We start from the raw sequence: 21618 nt of genomic DNA on the forward strand, positions 1-21618 counted from the left end.
ATTTCATTTATTTATTTATTTATTTGTTTATTTATTTATTTATTTTTTATCCTTTAGTAATTCATCAAACATGGCATGCCTACTGTGTGCCAGGCACCATCCATGTAATGGGGATATGGCATGTTCCTTGAACACAAGCCTTTTCTACCTCAGGGCCTTTGCACATGCTCCACCCCTCCCCCACCCCATTTCGCCACCAGCTGGCCTCTTCTTACCTTTCCGATCTCTGCTTCAATGTAACTTCCACCAGGAGGCCTTTCCTGACCACTCCATGCAAACCAGCCCCTTCTGCAATGACACTGGGTTCTGTGTGCTCATCTGAGTAAGTGGAGAGCCCCAGGGTCAGCCTGGAGCCCTAACAGATGCTGGTTCTGTGTCCGGCCAGGAAATTCCACTGTCTGAAATCCTCGCCGTGGAGCCTGCCCAGAACTTCAGCCTTGTGCCACCAGGCACCAACCCACACTGCTTCGAGATTGTCACTGCCAACACCACCTACTTTGTGGGCGAGACCCCTGGCGGGGCCCCAGGGGGGCCCAGCGGGCAGGGGGCCGAGACTGCCCGGGGCTGGGAAACAGCCATCCGCCAGGCCCTGATGCCTGTCATCCTCCAGGATGCACCCAGTGCCCCAGGCCATGCGCCCCACAGTAAGTCCCCCGCCCCGGGTCCCTGGGAGGATGGGTCTTGGAGGGCTTGGGTGGGATCCTGGAGAAGGGAAGAACCAGGGAATGTCAGAGTGGAGAATGTGGCTTCTGGACTCAGCAGGCCTGGGTCTAAATCATTAAGCCCTAGACCTAACGTATAGTCTTGGGCATGTTACTTTCCCTTTCTGAGTCTTTTCCCAGGGGTGCCAACTCCTCCAAACTGTGAGTTCAGACTTTTTAATTCATGCTCCTTTGTGCCTGGCCTGTGCTGGATAATGCTGGGGGCACCGCTATAACCAAGACAGCCCAGGACCTGCCTTCCTGGAGCTCATAGTCCAGTAAGGAAGACAGACCTGTTCCCAGACAGTGATGACTCAGAGTGGGCAGGGCTGGGATAGGGGAGCCAGAGGGCTGTGGCAGCTCAGAGGGGGTGACTAACCCAGCCTGGGTGTCCCGGAGGGCTTCCTGAAGGAGGCAACATCTGAGCTAAGACCTGGAAGTTGAAGAGGGGTGAAATGAAGAGAAAGGAAGTGGGAGATCCTTTCACGCAGAGGCAAAGGATGATCAGGGAGTCCCAGGTTCCCGCCTTAGGGAGCTCATAGTCCGGGGCGAGTAACAGACATTCATCAGATCATCCTGGATGAAAGACAAGTGGGACGTAGAACATGTGCTAAAGGAACCTGCCATGGCCCCAGGAGTAACATTTGAGCTGAGACTGAGAGATGAGGAGAATTTAACTAAGTCCACAATGAGGGAAAGAGCATTCCTGGCAGAGGAAACAGCAAATGCAAAGGCCCAGAGATAGGAGAGAACTTGCTGTATCGGAGGCCCAGCATGTCGGGAATACACACAACAGGAAGGGAGGGGATGAAGTCAAAGAGGCAGAGGGACCAAACTCTGCTTGTTAGGCCATTTAAGGGCCTTGGCCTTCCTCCTCAGGGCACTGGGGGGCCATGGCAGGGTTTTGAGCAGGGGAAGGATGGAGTCAGGTTTGTGCTTCAGCAAGATCCCTCTGGCTTCTTTATGGAGGGCAAATAGGAGAGGGCGGAACGGGGCAGGGAGACCAGGGAGGAGGCTGAGGGGCGAGGGCCGGATGTTCCTCAGGGAGGGGACAGATGTTCAAATGGCAGAAGGATCAAGACTTTGGAAATGTCTGACCTTGGTTGGATTAGTAGTGGGGCAAATGCAGGGGAAGATGCCGGAGTCAGTTTGGAGTTTCCCACTGAGCCTCAGTTTCCTCCTCTGTAAAACGGGATCATCACTTGGTGCTGAGATCACAGAGTGAAATGCTCCGTGAACTCATTCATGGCATCGCTTTTTGAGCTCCTGTCTCATTTCCTCCTCTCACTGGCCCTAGGAGAGAGGTCTTTTTATTGTTTCCATTCTTCCAGAGGAGGAAACTGAGGTTCTTAGTGGACAAGTCAGTCAGTAGCCTGACTACTGGCTCCAGAGGGTGGAGTTATGGGTGAACGTGATCTTGAGCCTGGGGTCCCCTCACCTCCGCCTCCCCCTCTCCCCAGGACAAGCTTCTCTGAGCATCTCTGTGTCTAACAGCCAGATCCAAGAGAATGTGGTGAGACCCTGCCCACATCCCACAGCCCCAAGGATGTGTTCCCCCTCCCCCTCCCCCTCCCAAACAGCCTCCCAGTTCTCCCACCCTCCTTGTCTCCTTGACCTCCCCATCCCCATTTGCACCCCTGACCCTCCTTGTCCCCACCCTGCAGGACATTGCCACTGTCTACCAGATCTTCCCGGATGAGGTGCTGGGCTCCGGCCAGTTTGGAGTGGTCTATGGCGGTAAGGATGCTTCAAGAGCTGACCCAGAAAGGGGTCTTGAGCTCAGACCTTCCCTTTGATTGCCTGCATGCTCACCACTTTTTCTAGTTGATTAGAAAGCTAGATCCTGGGGGCAGATGGTTGCAGGCTCACCTTTTCTCACTGGGAAAGGCCAATGACTTTCTCCCTTTATTAATAGGGAAGGTAAATTCTACGCTGATTGGCCACAGAGCTAGATGCTAGATTCTGATTGGTTATAAATCTAGTTTCCCATGTTATAGATTCCCCTCCTCGGAGCTCTGTCTTTACTTTCCACCTTTATTCCCAGGGCCCCCCACCCCCCTCGCATCTCTCCCGGGGACCCCTCAGAGCCCCCATGATGGCCTTTCATCCACCTCTGCCCAACTCCGGCTGTGTCTCTCTGGTGGGGGCTTCCTCTTGCCAGGACTGGAAGGTCCTGCTCCCCTCATCCCCCATCTCCCCTACCCCCTGCCCAGGAAAGCACCGGAAGACAGGCCGGGACGTGGCAGTAAAGGTCATCGACAAACTGCGTTTCCCCACCAAGCAGGAGAGCCAACTCCGGAACGAAGTGGCCATTCTGCAGGTGACCCCTGAGATCTGTGGTCCAGCTCTGCCCCCCTCCCCACCCAGGAAGGGCCCTTCCCTTCCCACTTCCTCCTTTGTCCCCTTCCCACTTCCTCCTTTGCCCCCTTCCCACTTCCTCCAGTCTGGGGATAGTCAGGGAAGGCTTCCTAGAGGAGGCACCATGTGTGTTGAGACTAAAGGGGTAGAGAAGGTATTCTGAGCAGAGGGACCAACCCGTGCAAAGGTCCAGAGGTGAGAGGGAACACGAAGTCTTCTAGGAACTTGAAGGAGTTCAAGGTTACTAGATGGTTTATGTGAAGAAAGGTGGTGGGTGGTGAGGTTAGTGGGGAGGCTGGGGGTCACACCCTATGGGCTTTCTCCCGAGGGTGCTGGGGAGCCATGGAAGGATTTTGAGCAAGGAAGGGACAGGGGCAGATGTGCACTTTCGAAAGATCCCTCTGGCTGCTATTGGAGGGTAGGGGGAAAGGGTGTGGGGCTGGAACCTGGACCCCAGGGAGGAGGCTGGGTGGGGACCTGGGTGGGAGAGATGGGGTTCAGCTAGGCAAGGGCTGGGGAAGGGAAGGAGGGCAGGGATTTAGAAGATACAGATGTACAAAGCTCCTTCCCATTTCTCCACGCTCCCCTTCTCTTGTTCCCGCAACCCTGGACCTTCACCAGACTTTCATGATGTAAAGATCCTTCTGGACACTTGGTGGCGCTGGGGGGGTGGTTCTGTCTGGGGCTGTGGAAGCCCTTTCCCCTCCCCCAGTGGCACCCCCAGGGAAGGAACAGCCGACCCTCCGGGGATATCTGTCTTGTTTGTCGTCTGCCTGCTCCTATGGCTTGCCCTCTGGGGTCCCAAGTTTGCGGGTGACCTGGGTTCTGACCCCCGCCCCGCCCCCCACCCCACCCACCCCAGAGTCTGCGGCACCCAGGGATTGTCAACCTGGAGTGTATGTTCGAGACCCCGGAGAAGGTATTTGTGGTGATGGAGAAGCTGCACGGGGACATGCTGGAGATGATCCTTTCCAGCGAGAAGGGCCGGCTGCCTGAGCGCCTCACCAAGTTCCTCATCACCCAGGTGCGCCTGCCCTGCCCACTGCCCCGCCCAACGCCAGCCTCCCCGCCCCGGCTCCCCACCTGCCCTGCAAGACGCACATGTGCCCTGTGCCCCCAAAGAGCAGGCAGACCTTGGGTGGGAGTCATAACAGCGAGTAATAGAAAATGTAATAATAGAGTAATAATAACAATCATAGAAAAAGTATTAGAGTGATCATTTTAAAATTATAATAGATTATAATAGAACAGTTAATAGAATAATAATAATAGAGTAATAACAATAGAAACATAATAGGATAATAAGTAGAAAATAATAGAGTGGTAATAATAATAACTATTATTATAGAAAAGTAATAAATGATTATTATTTTATATTTTTTATTACTTTATATAATGAGTCAGGTTCACTGGGCCTGACTTTATTCATGAAGAAAAAAGGCAGGGGAGAGAGGCCTTTCTCTGAGGAGCTCATTCATTCATTCATTTATTAAATGGTTCAACAAACACTGCCTGAACCCCTGTGCCTGGCCATACTGGGCGGTGTGAGGACACAGCGGTGACCAAAATAGCCCCAGCCCTGGAGAGTAATCACCCAGAGTGGGCAGGGCTGGGACGGGGGATGCTGATAATGAGGGTGATAAATAATGTGGTCACTAAATTTTATTGAGCACTTACTCTGTGCCAGGCACTGTTTTAGTTCATTTAATCTTCGTGGCAACCTATGTGGTAGTGGTTATTATTACTCCCATTTTACTGAGGCTCAGAGACTTTATAAGTAACTTGCCCAGGGTCACACAGCTGGTGGGATTTAAACCTAGGAGCTGTGCTTTTCCTGAGTAAAGTCAAACTAATCTGTGTTATTTGTGTGTGTGCGCACGTGCACAAGTGCATGCATTTTAATTGATTTCACATATATAACGCTACGTTGTTCTGCTTCTTACTTTCTTCACTTTAACAGTGCTTCTGGAAGACTGTTCTATTTCAGTGTGTAGTTAGTAGAACTGCCTCTTTTTCTTAATTGCGTCCCATGACGGATATTACCAAATTCCCCAGTTACTGAGCATGTAGTTGGTTTCACTATTCCACTACTGCAAACAACATCCTGTGAACATTTGTCTACAAACATCGACAGGTTCTGGTGGCAGAATTTCAATAGAATACGTTTCGAAGAGTAGACTCCCGAGCCCAGGGAAATGTGCTTTAAATGTTTAAAAAAGATGTTGCCCGGTTATTCTCTAAAACCTCTTTCTTTTTTTTTTTTTTTTTAATAAATCTATTTATTTTTGGCTGCGTTGGGTCTTCATTGCTGCGCTCAGGCTTCTCATTGCGGTGGCTTCTCTTGCTGCGGAGCTCTGGCTCTAGGCACACAGGCTTCAGTAGTTGTGGTGCATGGGCTTAGTTGCACCGTGGCATGTAGGATCTTCCTGGACCAGGGATTGAACCCATGTCCCCTGCATTGGCAGGCAGATTCTTAACCACTGTGCCACCAGGGAAGTACTCTAAAACCTCCTTCAATCTTTGTTCTCACCAACAAAGTTTGAGGGTGTCTATTTTCTCACTCCTTACTAACTCTGGATAATATAATCACCAGGTTTTTTGTTTGTTTGTTTGTTTGTTTGCCATGCTGCATGGCTTGCAGGATCTTAGTTCCCCAACCAGGGATTGAACCCAGGCCACAGCAGTAAAAACACCAAGTCCTAACCACTAGACAGCCAGGGAATTCCCAATATAATCACCAGTCTTTTTTTTTTTTTTAATTTTATTTATTTGTTTTTGGCTGCATTGGGTCTTCATTGCCGCGGGTGGGCTTTCTCTAGTTGTGGCGAGTGGGGGCTACTCTTCCTGGCGGTACGTGGGCTTATCATTGCAGTGGCTTCTCTTGTTGCTGAGCACGGGCTCTAGGTACGCAGGCGTCAGTTGTTGTGGCACGTGAGCTCAGTATTTGTGGCGAGTGGGCTCTAGAGTGCAGGCCCAGTAGTTGTGGTGCACTGGCTTAGTTGCTCTGCGGCATGTGGGATCTTCCTGGACCAGGGCTTGAATCCATGTCCCCTGCATTGGCAGGCAGACTCATAACCACTGTGCCACCAGGGAAGCCCAATCACCAGTTTTAAAGGTGGAAAAATAATACTTCATGTGGCTTCATTTGCTGGTTTAAAAATTATGGGTGAAGTTGAGCATATTTTCACATGTTTATTGACCTGTGCTTTATGCACTCTTTGCCCATTTTTAAATTGGATTATTCTTATTGAATTGTAAGAGCTCTTTGTATATGAAGGACCCTGGATCTTTGCTGCTTGTGTTGTACCCATCTCTAATCCCAGTATTTCTTTTCCTCTTTATTTTGTTCATGGTGTTTACTTTCGTTTTCTGAGTTTCACAGCCTTCCTAGAAAGATCTTCCCACCTGGCTGGTTCCACACCCGATTCTGGGACATGTTCTCTGTTGGTTGCAAAGTCCCCTGTGCTGGCTTCCTTTCCCCAGCCCCAGCACCCTTGCTCTCCCAAGCTGTGTGCCTTTGTCAGGCTGGCTTGCAGGGTGGGGATAGAAACCCACTGAGGCAGGCTCATCCAGACTTCAGGTGGGGAGAGGAAACTGCCTGCCTTCAGCAACTGAGACAGTTTCTCTTTCTGGTCTTTCATCTCTTCCTCTCTTTTTGCCTGTGCTCTTCTCTCTCTTTCTCTTTCCCTTTGCAGATTTCTGCTTTTTGTCTCTTGCCTGCCCCACCCCAAGTCCTGTGCTAAGCCCTATACCTCATGAACTTATAGGCTTCACAACCACCTTTGAGGTAGGTATTACTATAATCCACATCTTACAGATGAGGAAACTGAGGTGGCGGGAGGTTCCTAGGTCTTGCCCAGGGTCACACAGCTACAAGGTCACATCGCTAGGTAGCAATCTGGCAAGGTTTGAACCTGGGTCTGTGTAGCTTCCAATCTGCCCTTTTTGTTCACCACATTTACTAGGGGTTGGAAAAATTAAAAAACTGAAGATCTGTAGAAGAGGATGTCCATATACATCTTTGGATCTCAGTCTCCCTGTCTGTAGAATGAGGAGCTTGGACCTCAGCAGTAGCTTTCAAATAGCATTTCTGTACTCGAAAATCATCCAGCAAAAACAATGAGAAAGTACAAATACTTCAGTTCTAAGATATAGATTACAACTTCATGCTTATATCACTCTGTACTTCCGGTGTATTTGGCATTTTGTTTGGGTTACCTAGAATCAAGGAAAATCATGGCTCCCATAGATTAGTGGTAACAAATGGTAACAGTTTTTTGTTTTTGTTTTTTTTTAAGTCAGCTCACCTTGCCATCATAGAATACTCTTGAATTAATAGATACAGCAGAAAAAGTTTTATTTGAAACACTCACAGGAATATGTCTGCTAACAGACCACCACAAGAATAATAACTAAAAACAGCAACAATAATAATAGCTCACATGGAGTGCTTGCTCTGTGCCAGACACTGCCCTAAGCACTCTATATGCCTCAACTCACTTAAAGCTCACAGCAACCCATGAGGATGGGTACTGCTATTACCCCCATTTTACAGGTGAGAAAACTGAGACCCAGAGAGGTTAAGAGACTTGCCCTAGGCAACAGGCTAGTAAGTGTGGAGCCAGGTTTGCTACCTTAGTAGGCTGGATCTACAATTCCCCCACCTTTTAAAGGTGTTACGTTTAATTTATAACATGTCATATTGGTATTGTTTGTATTGTTTCCATTTTTTTAATGGCTGAAAAATATTTTTTTAAAAATGGAATCACACAATAGTACCTCCTTGAAAACCACTGCTTTATTCATAGCACTTTTTCATCATGATCCACATGCCAAAGTGTCTCAGGAGCTTCCCAAATCTCTGCTCCAGTTCAGCCTTCCTAGAATTATATGTCGAACTCCTATCTCTGATGGAAATGGTTCTGGGGCTCTGAAATTCTTCGCTGGTGCTCCAGTGCCTCCCCTAGTCCTGGGGGGCATCTTTAGGGGTACAGAGTGGGGCATGGATGGAGTTTGGAGGGCTGGCTGCTGAGGGCAGAATCTTGGGGCAGGGACCTTTCTAACTTTCTTACTGGCTCCATTGCCTCCCCTCAGATCCTGGTGGCTTTGAGACACCTTCACTTCAAGAATATCGTCCACTGTGACTTGAAACCGGAAAATGTGTTGCTGGCGTCAGCGGACCCATTTCCTCAGGTCAGACATGTCTCCTCCTGATTTGGGGAAGTCCATCCAATACTGGTGGTGGGTGGGGATTGTATTAATCAAGATAATTAATCAGACACAGAGACCCAAGATAATGGCCTAAATGAGATAGAGGCTTGTTTCTCACTCGCGTAGGGTCCAGCATAAGCATTTTGAGGGTGAAAAAGCAGTTCCATGGTGTTGGGACCACAGCTCCTGCTGTCTTGTTCTGGCCTCTCTATGGTGTTGCCTGGTCTTCATGGTCCATGATGTGCTGCTGCCGTGCCCCCAATTGTAAAAAGATAATGGGGGTGGAGGAAGGGAGGAAAGAAACAGGGTAGAAGAAATACAAGGGGATACACCCCTTACCCTCCCTAAGGCAATACTTTGAAGTTGCATGGGACACTTCTCACATCCCATTGACTGGAACTTTATCACGTGGTCGTGGCTGGCTGCAAAGGGAACTGGGAAATGTAGTTTTCATTCTCGGTGGCCATGTGGCTCATTAAAAATTCAGGATTTTTATTAAGGGGAGAAGCAGAGAACAGATATCAGAGGGGGGCCACTGGTAATTTCTTCTGTGGGTCTCTTAGGAAAACAGTTTTTTTTTGTTTGTTTTTTTTGGTTTTTTTGTTTTTTAAGGCCCAAGAAATGTATTTATTTTGAAACCTAAATATAGTAATGCCTAATTAACTTCTCAAGTTTAAAATCAGCTAAGCAAAGAAGATCTAGACAGATAAATAAGAAATATTTTAAAATTCTTACGTCCATTATTTGTAGTCTTATAAATTCTGAGCTCCCCAAAACAGGTTCTTTTTTTTTTTTTTTTTAACATCTTTATTGGAGTATAATTGCTTTACAATGGTGTGTTAGTTTCTGCTTTATAACAAAGTGAATCAATTATACATATACATATGTTCCCATATCTCTTCCTCTTGTGTCTCCCTCCCTCCCACGCTCCCTATCCCACCCCTCTAGGTGGTCACAAAGCACCGAGCTGATCTCCCTGTGCTATGCGGCTGCTTCCCACTAGCTATCTATTTTACGTTTGGTAGTGTATATATGTCCATGCCACTCTCTCACTTTGTCACAGCTTACCCTTCCCCCTCCCCAGGAAAACAGTTTTGATGAGCCTCTGACTGGTCGATGAGAACCCCCTTGGGGCAGAACCAGATTAAGCAGGAGTGATGATTATAACAGCTACAGTTGATTGTGTGCCTACTGTGTTTAAGGGCCTTTACTTACAGGTTCTCATTTAGCCCTTCCACATCCCTGTGAAGCTTTTGCTTTATTATCTATGTTTTGTGATTATTTCATTTCATTTTAAAAGTTCATTTTGGTCACCAACTAAAAATTACTGTGTGCCTACTTTGTGCCAGGCTCCATGCTGGGGCATTAGGAACTGTGGTAAGTAGAGACATCCCCATCTCTATGCCCACTGGTTTACAGCAGGGGGGGGGTGATTTTGCCCCCCGGGGGACATTTGACAATGTTGGAGACATTTTTGGTTGTCACAGCTGTTTGGGGGGGGCAGTTGCTACCGGCATCTAAACACCCTACCGTGCCAGGACAACCTCATAACAAAGGATTATCTCTCCCTAATGTCAATAGTGCAGTGAATGAGAAACTCTGACTTCGAGCAGTAATATCCACTAGAAATACAATGTGAACCATATGTGTAATTTTACATTTTCCAGTAGCCACATTTTAAACAGTGAAAAGAAACTGGTGAAATTAACTTTAATAATTATTCTAGTATATCTAAATATGACAGTTTCAACGTGTAATCAGCATAAACATTATTGAGGGTTTTTTTAATTAAAAAAATATATATATTTATTTATTTATTGGTTTGTTTGGCTGTGCCGGATCTTAGTTGCGGCATGCAGGATCTTTAGTTGCAGCATGTGAACTCTTGGTTGCAGCACGTGGGATCTAGTTTCCTGACCAGGGATCGAACCTATGCCCCCTGCACTGGGTGCATGGAGTCTTAGCCACTGGACCACCAGGGAAGTCCCAGCATAAACATTATTAATGAAATATTCTTTCTTTTCATACTGTCTTCCAAATCCGGTGTGTATTTTACACTTACAGCACATCTCAATTCAGATATTAAATTTCTATCAGAAATACTCGGTTTTGTACTTAGATTTCATAAAATTAACTGTTGGGAAAGTAGATTGACACACCCAAGTTGTTCCAAGCATATTTAAAAGTTTTCCAATAACAAAATCTAGAATCCCTTTTTATTTTTATTTTATTTTTTATTTTTGGCCGTACCGCACGGCACGTGAGATCTTAGTTCCCCAGCCAGGGATCAGACCCATGCCCCCTGCAGTGGAAGTGCGGATTCTTAACCACTGGACTGCCAGGGAAGTCCCTAGGATCCCTTTTTAAATATAAATTAATTAAAATTAAATAGAAAGTAGTTCCTCAGTTGCACTTGCCACATTCAAGTGCTCAGCAGCCACATGTGGCCAGTGGCCACCATATTGGACAGCAAAGATCATAGAGGGAAGAACAAATGTTGATCAAATTGTCACAAAGATGTAATTATATCTGTGCTGAGTTCCGTGACACAGTTCTATGAGCTCACATAACTGTGTAGCCCAGTGGAGAGTCAGAGAAAACCTATCTGAAGAAAGAGTAGTTTTCTGGGGGGACAAGTGTTCTAGGCAGCTGGAACAGCCTGTGCAAAGGCCCTGTGGTGGAAAGATCTGTACTTTTGTTTTTTTAACAGCTTTATTGAGATATAATGCATATGCTATACAATTCACCGATTTAAAGTATACAATTCAGTGGCTTTTAATGTATTCAGAGTTGTGCAACCATAACCACGATCAATTTTGGAATATTTTCACCACCACAAAAGAAACCTTATACCTCTTGGCCAACATCCTTCAATCCCACCATCCCCCCAACCCACAACCACTAATCTGCTTTCCATGGATTTGTCTGTTCTGGGCATTGCATATAAATGGAATTAAATGTATGTAATATACAATAATATAATATGTGGTCTTTGTGACTGGCTTCTTTCACTTAGTTAATGTTTTCAAGGTTCATTTATGTTGTAGCATGTGTCAGTACTTCACTTCTTTTTGTGGCCATATAATATTCCATTGTAAGATAGGTAGAAAAGGGTGGATCTTAGAAAAGGAAAAGATTATAAGGTCTGTCAAAAGGGCAAAGGATCTTAGGAAAGGGTGGTATGGCTGTCACATTGAGATTTGGGTCAGGGGTTGGGGTGTGGCTGTTTTTGAAGGCAGCAGAGGCTCAGGGCAATAGTCAGCCAGAGAAGGGTTTTGAGTAGGGGAGGGACAGTATGTGAATAGAGGTAGCAGCTGCCCATGCACTGGTAAGCAGCAGACAGGACCTTGAACCCAGATCTTGTTGGCTCTAAAGCCTGTCCATGACCCTAGACTGCTCCCAACAAGGGCAAGGTAAGTTCTCACCTGTTTACCATCTGGATACCATCAGCGATTTACATGTTCGGTCCCATTAAATCCCCAGGGAAGCCTGAGCGGCAGCTGCTGTTAACATTCCCAATCCATAGGACAAAACCCGGGCTGGGAGAAGTTAGGTCCCTCCGCTGAGATCATCGAGGCTTGAGGCTCGCTCTATGCCTGCCGCTGCTCCTAACACTTTCCATATATTTCAATTCATACACCCTACCCTTTAAGTAGGAACCGTTAGCATCTCCATTGTACAAAAGAGGAAACAGAGGCACGAGGAGGTTGAGACCTGCTCGATGTGACAGAGGTATAGTGGCAGGCAGCCTTTATGGACCCCTCACTGCATGTCGGGCATTTATTGTCCTGTGAGCTTTAGATGGATGAACACATGTAATCCTCACGACAGCCCTTTGATGTAGGCGTTGGTATCCTCCTCCTCCTCCTCCTCCTCCTCGTACAGATGAGGAAACTGAGGCACAGAGAGAGGAAGTCACTGGCCCAGCGTCACCCAGCCAGTGAACAGAGGAACCTGGATTCGAACCAGCGTTCGATTTTGTCTGGAATACCGTGGTGGGGTACACTTGCGGAAGGGCGGGAAGCGTCACCTCCACACACCCTCAGACCCTCTACCCTTCGCCTCCGCAGGTGAAGCTGTGTGACTTCGGCTTCGCGCGCATCATCGGCGAGAAGTCGTTCCGGCGCTCGGTGGTGGGCACGCCGGCCTACCTGGCGCCCGAGGTGCTGCTCAACCAGGGCTACAACCGCTCGCTGGACATGTGGTCAGTGGGCGTGATCATGTACGTCAGCCTCAGTGGCACGTTTCCCTTCAACGAGGACGAGGACATCAAAGACCAGATTCAGAACGCTGCCTTCATGTACCCAGCCTGCCCTTGGAGCTGCATCTCAGCAGGAGGTGCGGGGCTCACTTGACTCCTGGGCGGAGCCGAGGGGCGACGCCCCCTGGTGGGGGCATGGTGGGAAGAATGGGCGGGGCCGCAGGAGGGTTGGGCCCTAAAAGAGCCTGGTGTCATGAGGGAGGAGCCTAGTGATGGGGCAAGGGCATGGGGAGAGCCGTCTCTTAAACAGGGAGGCACCAGGACCTGGGACTTTGGGGTAGGGACTCAAGCGGGTGTATGGAACCAGGGTCCCTAGACTCAGGCCTAGACTAGGTCATGTGATTTGGAAAGGAAGTGCCCTAGCAGCGCTAAGACAGACAGACACTTGCCACCTTGGGGGCTAAGACTTGGCTTGTCTAGGGTGGGACCGGGAGAGGGACTAGGCCTGAGAAAGCCAAAGGGCTGGGGTGGCCAAGAGAAGGAACAGATCCTCCCAAGGCATTGGCTGGGGCCTGGAGTCTTTGGGGTTATGACCCCAAAAGGGTTAGTCCTGCAGAAGCGGTGGGACCATGAGGCAGGGTTGAGGAACAAGGGCTTGGCTAATTTGCTGGGTATTGGGTCTGTGACTGGGATGGAGATGGGCCTGGGGCCATGGTGTTGGAGCCAGTGATGGAGGGAGCTGGTTTAGGGGCATGGCTAGAGGAGGGGCAGGGCCATGGAGGGTTTCTGAAGCTGTCCAGGAGAAGGACTGACCAGCCCTGAGACCAAAGTCACACCTGGAACCTGGGAGCAGGTGGAGGTCAGAGAAGCATGGGGCAGCAGGGGTTGGGGGCCAGGATGGAGGCAGATCTTGGGATCTCTGCATATAGGGGCTGTGGCATTGTGGCCTGGTAGTGTGATGGGCCTTGTGATACTCCTGCCGACTTCAAGATGGGCCTGGGAAAATTAAGTCCTGAGGCCGTGGCTTTGGGGCAAAGCCAAGTATGAGGGTGAGCCAAGGGCAGGGCTAAGACACTGGGGTGCATCAAGAAGCCTTATATAAGTTAGAACAAGGGGCAGGTCCTGAAGCCAGAAGCTCAGGAAGACAGAGGAAGTGTGGGAGGGAGGTTAGTTAAGAAGACAATCATTTGGGAGCTCCCTGGTGGTCTAGAGGTTAGGATTCCGGGCTTTCACTGCTGTGGCCCAGGCTCAATCCCTGGTCGGGGAACTGAGATCCTGCAAGCCACGGGGCGCGGCCAAAGAAAAAAAAAAAGGTAATCATTTACCCATAACAGTTTCTTCAACAAGTATGTGCTGAGTGCCTACTTTGTGCCTGGTACTGACTGTCCAAGGTTCTGGGAATACTGGGATGAGTTGGAGAGAAGGGATCGAGACGGTTGTTGAGTGGTCTGTGAAGAGGAGGGGGAAGGGCCCTAGAAGGGTGTGACCTCATGCAGCAGGCAGAGAGGGGTTATGCAGTGCAGGAACAGGTGCTGGTGGCCTAAGAGAGGTAAGCACTGTGCAGTGGGGATGTGGATTGACTTGAATCTTGGAGTAATGCTGGAGGTCCTCAGAGTGGTCTTTTGGGACCTGCATGGAAGTCCCCCAGTAAGTGTGTCATCGGCGTATGTGAGTGAATTTGAGGGTGGATGGGTGTGTGAGAGGGAGCCTGTGTGGACAAGGCCTGTACTCAGAGGGGTTTACACAGTGGTGTCTTCCAAGGTTTATGATCAAGGAGGGAGCCTCGGACGAATGCTGGCTTGTCTTGAATGCCTGACACTCACTAATCCTCCTTTTCCTGAAGAGCAGGTCTCCGACTCTGGGCCTTCTGTAGGAAACCGGTGACTACCATCTTATAACGCTGTTTTCTTTTCATTTTATTTTTGTGGACATGGCAAGAGATCTTAGGGTTTCCACTGACCAGGGTGATGTAAAGTTTCCATTTTATATAATTTATATATATATATTTATACATTATATAAATATATAATATTTGTGTATTTTCACCTTAAAAAGTTGAAAAAAGTGAATTGATTTAAAACAAAATTCTATCTATTTTTACATAGGTTATGTACATGGTTCAAATTTTTATATATACTAAAGGGTCTAAAGTGAAAATTCTCTCTTACTCTTTATCTTCCATTCTTCCCAAAGGCAATGGCTATTATGAGTCTCTTTATATATATATATGCAAGCAGATATGTGGACATATATTCTTTTTTCCCTTTTTTACACAGATGGCAGCATACTATACACAATGTTTTCCAACTTGCTTTGTCCACAACCCAGCAATCTTGGGTAAATGAGTTGGCTTAAAGAAAAATACTAAGTGAAGAACAGTAGAGATGTACCTGTATGTACTTGTGTATGACAAAACTTATGAAGGTGACATAGGAATGGGGAAACTGAGGTAGAGACTTGGAGAAGAGATGTAGGATCTAGTGTGTGTGCCTCACGAGGGGTGGGGATAAATGTGTAATTTAATGAGGAAATGGGTGGGTGAGTGATTAGTGCAGGTGAGGCTTCCACGCCGGTGCAGAAGGAAGGCCTGGATGGCAGGCGAGTAGGCTGGGATGCCTGTTGGAGGAGGGACGGCCCCTCACCCCGCAGGGCTTGAGCTGTCTCTCTCCTTCCGGTGCAGCCATCGACCTCATCAACAACCTGCTGCAGGTGAAGATGCGCAAGCGCTACAGCGTGGACAAGTCTCTCAGCCACCCCTGGTTACAGGTGATACAGGGGCGGGTCTGAGAGCGAAGTGGGAGGGGCTGACCCATTGGCTGGGTTAGAGGAAGGGGTGGAGCCATATCTCTTATTGGCTGCTAAGGTAGTGAAGGAGGTAGGTACATTTTTCATGGATCTGGAACGTGGCTGAGCCTCCCATTGGCTGCGCTGTAGAAGGGGGTGGAGCTAATTGGCTGGGTAGGTTGTGAAGGGTGTGCCTTCACCTTCCCTCGTACCCGGCTTCTCACTGGCAGGGCAGATCATATGGGGGCGAAGCTCTGGCCGCTATTGCCTGCCCTTGGTGCAGCACCCAAACTAACCCCTGTTCTCCTCCGCCCAGGAGTACCAGACGTGGCTGGACCTCCGAGAGCTGGAGGGGAAGATGGGCGAACGGTACATCACGCACGAGAGTGACGATGCGCGCTGGGAGCAGTTCGTGGCAGAGCACCCACTGCCCGGGCCGGGGCTGCCAGCCGACGGGGAGCTCGGTGGGAGCCTCCCATCCCGGGACCACGAGATGCAGGGGCTGGCCGAGCGCATCAGTGTCCTCTGAGGCCTCGTGCTTCCGCCCTGGCTGCCTCGTGATGCTCTCCTCCTGTCTTCGGAGAGGGGCCCTCCACGCCTTCCCAGCGATGAACTGTTCTAGGGGAAGCAGCTTCCAGCCCAAACTGGACACGCCCCGGGGGAGGGGCATGGCGGGGCTGGGGGCAGGGGCCGGGGTTACTTACAAAGCTAATTCCCCAGCAATTAAAACGGACTCATCCCTGGCCCAATGGCCTTGATCTTTGGCCACACCGCACTCTCCTATCATTAGTTTGTTGTTCACCCAGATAGAGTTCACCTGGAAAGAAGATAGGATGGAGGAGGGATGGGGGAGGAGCACTGAAGGGAGAGGAGTTTTGGAAGGAGGACTAACTGGGGTAAAAAATATACAAAGGGAGCACCGCCAGGAGGGAAGACTAGAAGGAGGAACAGTGTGGAGGAGCATAGAGAGGAGAGGGAAGAGTAATGGAGGAGAGATGGAAGGGATATGATCCGAGGGGGGAAGGATTTGTAGAAAAGCAAGTAATCTCATGGCTTAACGGTTTAATTTTTTATTTGGTGTTATTGCTACTAATCACAACTATTAATAACAATGCGGTTAGCACAAGTCTGGTCCATGGTAGAAAGCTGATACACAATAGTTGGTATTTTCTTTTAAACTGATGCAATGACTTGTCTACACACTGAATGTGCTCGTTCGTTGGTTCATCTATTTGTCACACTGTGCTGGATGATGCTGGGGACACGGTGGTGACTGAGGCAGCCCAGGTCCTGCCTTCAGGGGGGTTCACCATCCAGTGGGGGAGACAGACCTGTTCCCTGTGAGTGATGACCCAGAGTGGGGAGGGCTGGAATGGGAGAGCCCAAGAGGGTGGGGCAGCCTAGAGGGAGCCTGGGGGTCTGTGGGGCAGCTCTTCAGAGTTGACTTTTTTTTTTTTTTTAATATGTATTTATTTATTTTGGCTGCACCAGGTGTTGCGTTATGCGCTATCTTTGTTGCGGTATGCGGCTCTTTAGTTGTGGCATGTGGGATCTAGTTCCCTGACCAGGGATCGAACCTGTGCCCCCTGCGTTGGGAGCGCGGAGTCTTAACCACTGGACCACCAGGGAAGTCCCTGAGCTGACTTCTTAAGGTTCACCTTGGCCCTGAGGTTGTAGACAGAGGGAACCTCTCTCCTCCTTTGACCCCTGCCCTTCAGCTCCTTAGCTCCCCATTGTCACTCAGATTTTTGGCCCTACAGCTGAAGGCAAGCGATCAGAGCATGCACTTAGACAAGTTCTCTTTACACCTTGGTCACGCTAGGAGTTACATGCCATAGTTAGAGATTTTCCTGAGCCCCATAAAAACAGGGTGGTATTTAGCAGCCAATTTAGGCTAGTACCCAGAGCTTACTCTCCAAGTCTTCCCAATTTATATCAATTAGTCCATCTGCTGGTCGGTTCCGGAGTTGCACCTCTTTAGTTTGAAAAAGCTAAATGAACTTTTCAGTCAATGAGGATCTCCAAATGAGCCAGAACACCTCCGAGGCATAATCCAAGCCAATACTACGGGGGAATGTCTCTTAGACTCCATCCTGAATGCTTCTCCTAAAACTGACTGGTCTAAAATCCAGGAGTGTAGACGACAGAGACCCAAATCCATCTGCAATGATAGAGCCAGTCCAGGAAATGTATGGAAAGGCCTGGTCCTTGACAATCACACTGCTTCTATCGTGGCCACGAGTTTTGTCAACATTCTAAGACCAAAAATTAGAGACGTGATGAAAAACATCATGTTAGCTGGAGAAATGCCTTGATTCCAGAACTCCAAGAGAGCCCAACATGAGGATGCAGGGGAAAAAAAAAAAAAAATCCACACAATCCAGTTTAAGACCCTGCTACTTAAACAATGGGAGAAAAAAAAAAAAGGTCCATCCTTTCAGGGCCATCACAAAACACAAACCAAATCTTGATAGAGACAGCTATAAGTACTGTAAAGAAAAGGGACATTGGACGGAGATTAACCAAGATGGCGGAGTAGAAGGACGTGCTGTCACTCCCTCTTGCGAGAGCACCAGAATCACAACTGACTGCTGGACCATCATTGACAGGAAGACCCTGGACTTCACCAAGGAGGATACCCCACGTCCAAGGACAGAGGAGAAGCCACAGTGAGACGGTAGGAGGGGCGCAAGCAGAGTAAAATCAAACCCCGTAACTGCTGGGTGGGTGACTCACAGACTGGCGAACACTTATACCACAGAAGTCCACCCACTGGAGTAAAGGTTCTGAGCCCCACGTCAGGCTTCCCAACCTGGGGGTCAGGCAACGGGAGGAGGAATTCCTAGAGAATCAGACTTTGAAGCCTAGTGGGAATTGGATTGCAGGACTTTGACGGGACTGGGGGAAACAGAGATCCCACTCTTGGAGGGCACACACAAAGTAATGTGTGCATCAGGACCCAGGGGAAGGAGCAGTGAGCCTGGGGGAGACTGAACCAGACCTACCTGCTGGTGTTGGGGGGTCTCCTGCAGAGGCGAGTGGTGGCTCTGTTTCACCGTGGGGATAAGGACACTGGCAGCAGAGGTTCTGGGAAGTTCTCCTTGGCGTGAGCCCTCCCAGAGTCTGCCATTAACCCCACCAAAGAGCACGGGTAGGCTCCAGTGTTGGGTTGCCTCAGGCAAAACAGCCAACAGGGAGGGAACCCAGCCCCACCCATCAACAGTCAAGTGGATTAAGGTTTTACTGAGCTCTGACCCGCCACAGCAACAGGGAGGGAACCCAGCCCCACCCATCAACAGTCAAGTGGATTAAGGTTTTACTGAGCTCTGACCGCCACAGCAACAGTCAGCTCTACCCACCACCAGAGCCTCCCATCAAGCCTCTTAGATAGCCTCAACCACCAGAGGGCAGACAACAGAAGCAAGAAAAACTATAATCCTGCAGCCTGTGGACCAAAAACCACAGTTACAGAAAGATAGAGAAGATGAAAAGGCAGAGGGCTATGTACCAGATGAAGGAACAAGAAAAATCCCCAGAAAAACAACTAAATGAAGTGGAGATAGGCAACCTTCCAGAAAAAGAATTCAGAATAATGATAGTGAAGATGATCCAGGACCTCGGAATAAGAATGGAGGCAAAGATTGAGAAGATGCAAGAAATGATTAACAAAGACCTAGAAGAATTAAAGAACAAACAAACAGAGATGACCAATACAATAACTGAAATGAAAACTACACTAGAAGGAATCAATAGCAGAATAACTGAGGCAGAAGAACGGATAAGTGACCTGGAAGACAGAATGATGGAATTCACTGCTGCGGAACAGACTAAAGAAAAAAGAATGAAAAGAAATGAAGACAGCCTAAGAGACCTCTGGGACAACATTAAACGCAACAACATTCGCATTATAGGGGTCCCAGAAGGAGAAGAGAGAGAGAAAGGACCAGAGAAAATATTTGAAGAGATTATAGTCGAAAACTTCCCTAACATGGGAAAGGAAATAGCCACCCAAGTCCAGGAAGCGCAGAGAGTCCCATACAGGATAAACCCAAGGAGAAACACGCCGAGACACATAGTAATCAAAGTGGCAAAAATTAAAGACAAAGAAAAGTTATTGAAAGCAGCAAGGGAAAAACGACAAATAACATACAAGGGAACTCCCATAAGGTTAACAGCTGATTTCTCAGCAGAAACTCTGCAAGCCAGAAGGGAGTGGCATGATATACTTAAAGTGATGAAAGGGAAGAACCTACAACCAAGATTACTCTACCCGGCAAGGATCTCATTTAGATTTGATGGAGAAATCAAAAGCTTTACAGACAAGCAAAAGCTAAGAGAATTCAGCACCACCAAACCAGCTCTACAACAAATGCTAAAGGAACTTCTCTAAGTGGGAAACACAAGAGAAGAAAAGGACCTACAAAAACAAACACAAAACAATTAAGAAAATGGTCATAGGAACATACATATCGATAATTACCTTAAACGTGAATGGATTAAATGCCCCAACCAAAAGACATAGACTGGCTGAATGGATACAAAAACAAGACCCATATATATGCTGTCTACAAGAGACCCACTTTAGACCTAGGGACACATACAGACTGAAAGTGAGGGGATGGAAAAAGATATTCCATGCAAATGGAAATCAAAAGAAAGCTGGAGTAGCTATACTCATATCAGATAAAATAGACTTTAAATTAAAGAATGTTACAAGAGACAAGGAAGGACACTACATAATGATCCAGGGATCAATCCAAGAAGAAGATATAACAATTATAAATATATATGCACCCAACATAGGAGCACCTCAATACATAAGGCAACTGCTAACAGCTATAAAAGAGGAAATCGACAGTAACACAATAATAGTGGGGGACTTTAACACCTCACTTACACCAATGGACAGATCATCCAAAATGAAAATAAATAAGGAAACAGAAGCTTTAAATGACACAATAGACCAGATAGATTTAATTGATATATATCGGACATTCCATCCAAAAACAGCAGATTACACGTTCTTCTCAAGTGCGCACGGAACATTCTCCAAGATAGATCACATCTTGGGTCACAAATCAAGCCTCAGTAAATTTAAGAAAATTGAAATCATATCAAGCATCTTTTCTGACCACAACGCTATGAGATTAGAAATGAATTACAGGGAAAAAAACGTAAAAAGGACAAACACATGGAGGCTAAACAATACGTTACTAAATAACCAAGAGATCACTGAAGAAATCAAAGAGGAAATCAAAAAATACCTAGAGACAAATGACAATGAAAACACGACGACCCAAAACTTATGGGATGCAGCAAAAGCAGTTCTAAGAGGGAAGTTTATAGCTATACAAGCCTACCTAAAGAAACAAGAAAAAGCTCAAGTAAACAATCTAACCTTACACTTAAAGAAACTAGAGAAAGAAGAACAAACAAAACCCAAAGTTAGCAGAAGGAAAGAAATCATAAAGATCAGAGCAGAAATAAATGAAATAGAAACAAAGAAAACAATAGCAAAGATCAATAAAACTAAAAGTTGGTTCTTTGAGAAGATAAACAAAATTGATAAACCATTAGCCAGACTCATCAAGAAAAAGAGGGAGAGGACTCAAATCAATAAAATCAGAAATGAAAAAGGAGAAGTTACAACAGACACTGCAGAAATACAAAGCATCCTAAGAGACTACTACAAGCAACTTTATGCCAATAAAATGGACAACCTGGAAGAAATGGACAAATTCTTAGAAAGGTATAACCTTCCAAGACTGAACCAGGAAGAAATAGAAAATATGAACAGACCAATCACAAGTAATGAAATTGAAACTGTGATTAAAAATCTTCCAACAAACAAAAGTCCAGGACCAGATGGCTTCACAGGTGAATTCTATCAAACATTTAGAGAAGAGCTAACACCCATCCTTCTCAAACTCTTCCAAAAAATTGCAGAGGAAGGAACACTCCCAAACTCATTCTATGAGGCCACCATCACCCTGATACCAAAACCAGACAAAGACACTACAAAAAAAGAAAATTACAGACCAATATCACTGATGAATATAGATGCAAAAATCCTCAACAAAATACTAGCAAACAGAATCCAACAACACATTAAAAGGATCATACACCACGATCAAGTGGGATTTATCCCAGGGATGCAAGGATTCTTCAATATACGCAAATCAATCAATGTGATACACCATATTAACAAATTGAAGAATAAAAACCATATGATCATCTCAATAGATGCAGAAAAAGCTTTTGACAAAATTCAACACCCATTTCTGATAAAAACTCTCCAGAAAGTGGGCATAGAGGGAACCTACCTCAACATAATAAAGGCCATATATGACAAACCCACAGCAA

The 21618-nt window shown here is 47.2% G+C and overlaps 1 protein-coding gene across 3 annotated transcripts in view; it reads left to right on the forward strand.

Annotated features, from left to right (window-relative positions):
• Nucleotides 1–16462, forward strand: part of PRKD2 (protein kinase D2) — a 31009-nt gene extending 14547 nt beyond the window's left edge. For all 3 annotated transcript variants that reach the window (XM_059906149.1, XM_059906150.1, XM_059906151.1), the window contains 9 exons: nt 386–644; nt 2162–2214; nt 2366–2438; nt 2915–3021; nt 3922–4083; nt 8154–8252; nt 12341–12608; nt 15152–15237; nt 15572–16462. In XM_059906149.1, coding sequence (XP_059762132.1) covers nt 386–644; nt 2162–2214; nt 2366–2438; nt 2915–3021; nt 3922–4083; nt 8154–8252; nt 12341–12608; nt 15152–15237; nt 15572–15784 — 1320 coding nt within the window. In that variant the 3' untranslated portion in view covers nt 15785–16462. The remainder of the gene's footprint in view (nt 1–385; nt 645–2161; nt 2215–2365; nt 2439–2914; nt 3022–3921; nt 4084–8153; nt 8253–12340; nt 12609–15151; nt 15238–15571) is intronic.
• Nucleotides 16463–21618: the final 5156 nt, after the last annotated feature.

Source organism: Balaenoptera ricei, chromosome 19 (assembly GCF_028023285.1).
Source record: "Balaenoptera ricei isolate mBalRic1 chromosome 19, mBalRic1.hap2, whole genome shotgun sequence".
Classification (NCBI taxonomy): domain Eukaryota; kingdom Metazoa; phylum Chordata; class Mammalia; order Artiodactyla; family Balaenopteridae; genus Balaenoptera; species Balaenoptera ricei.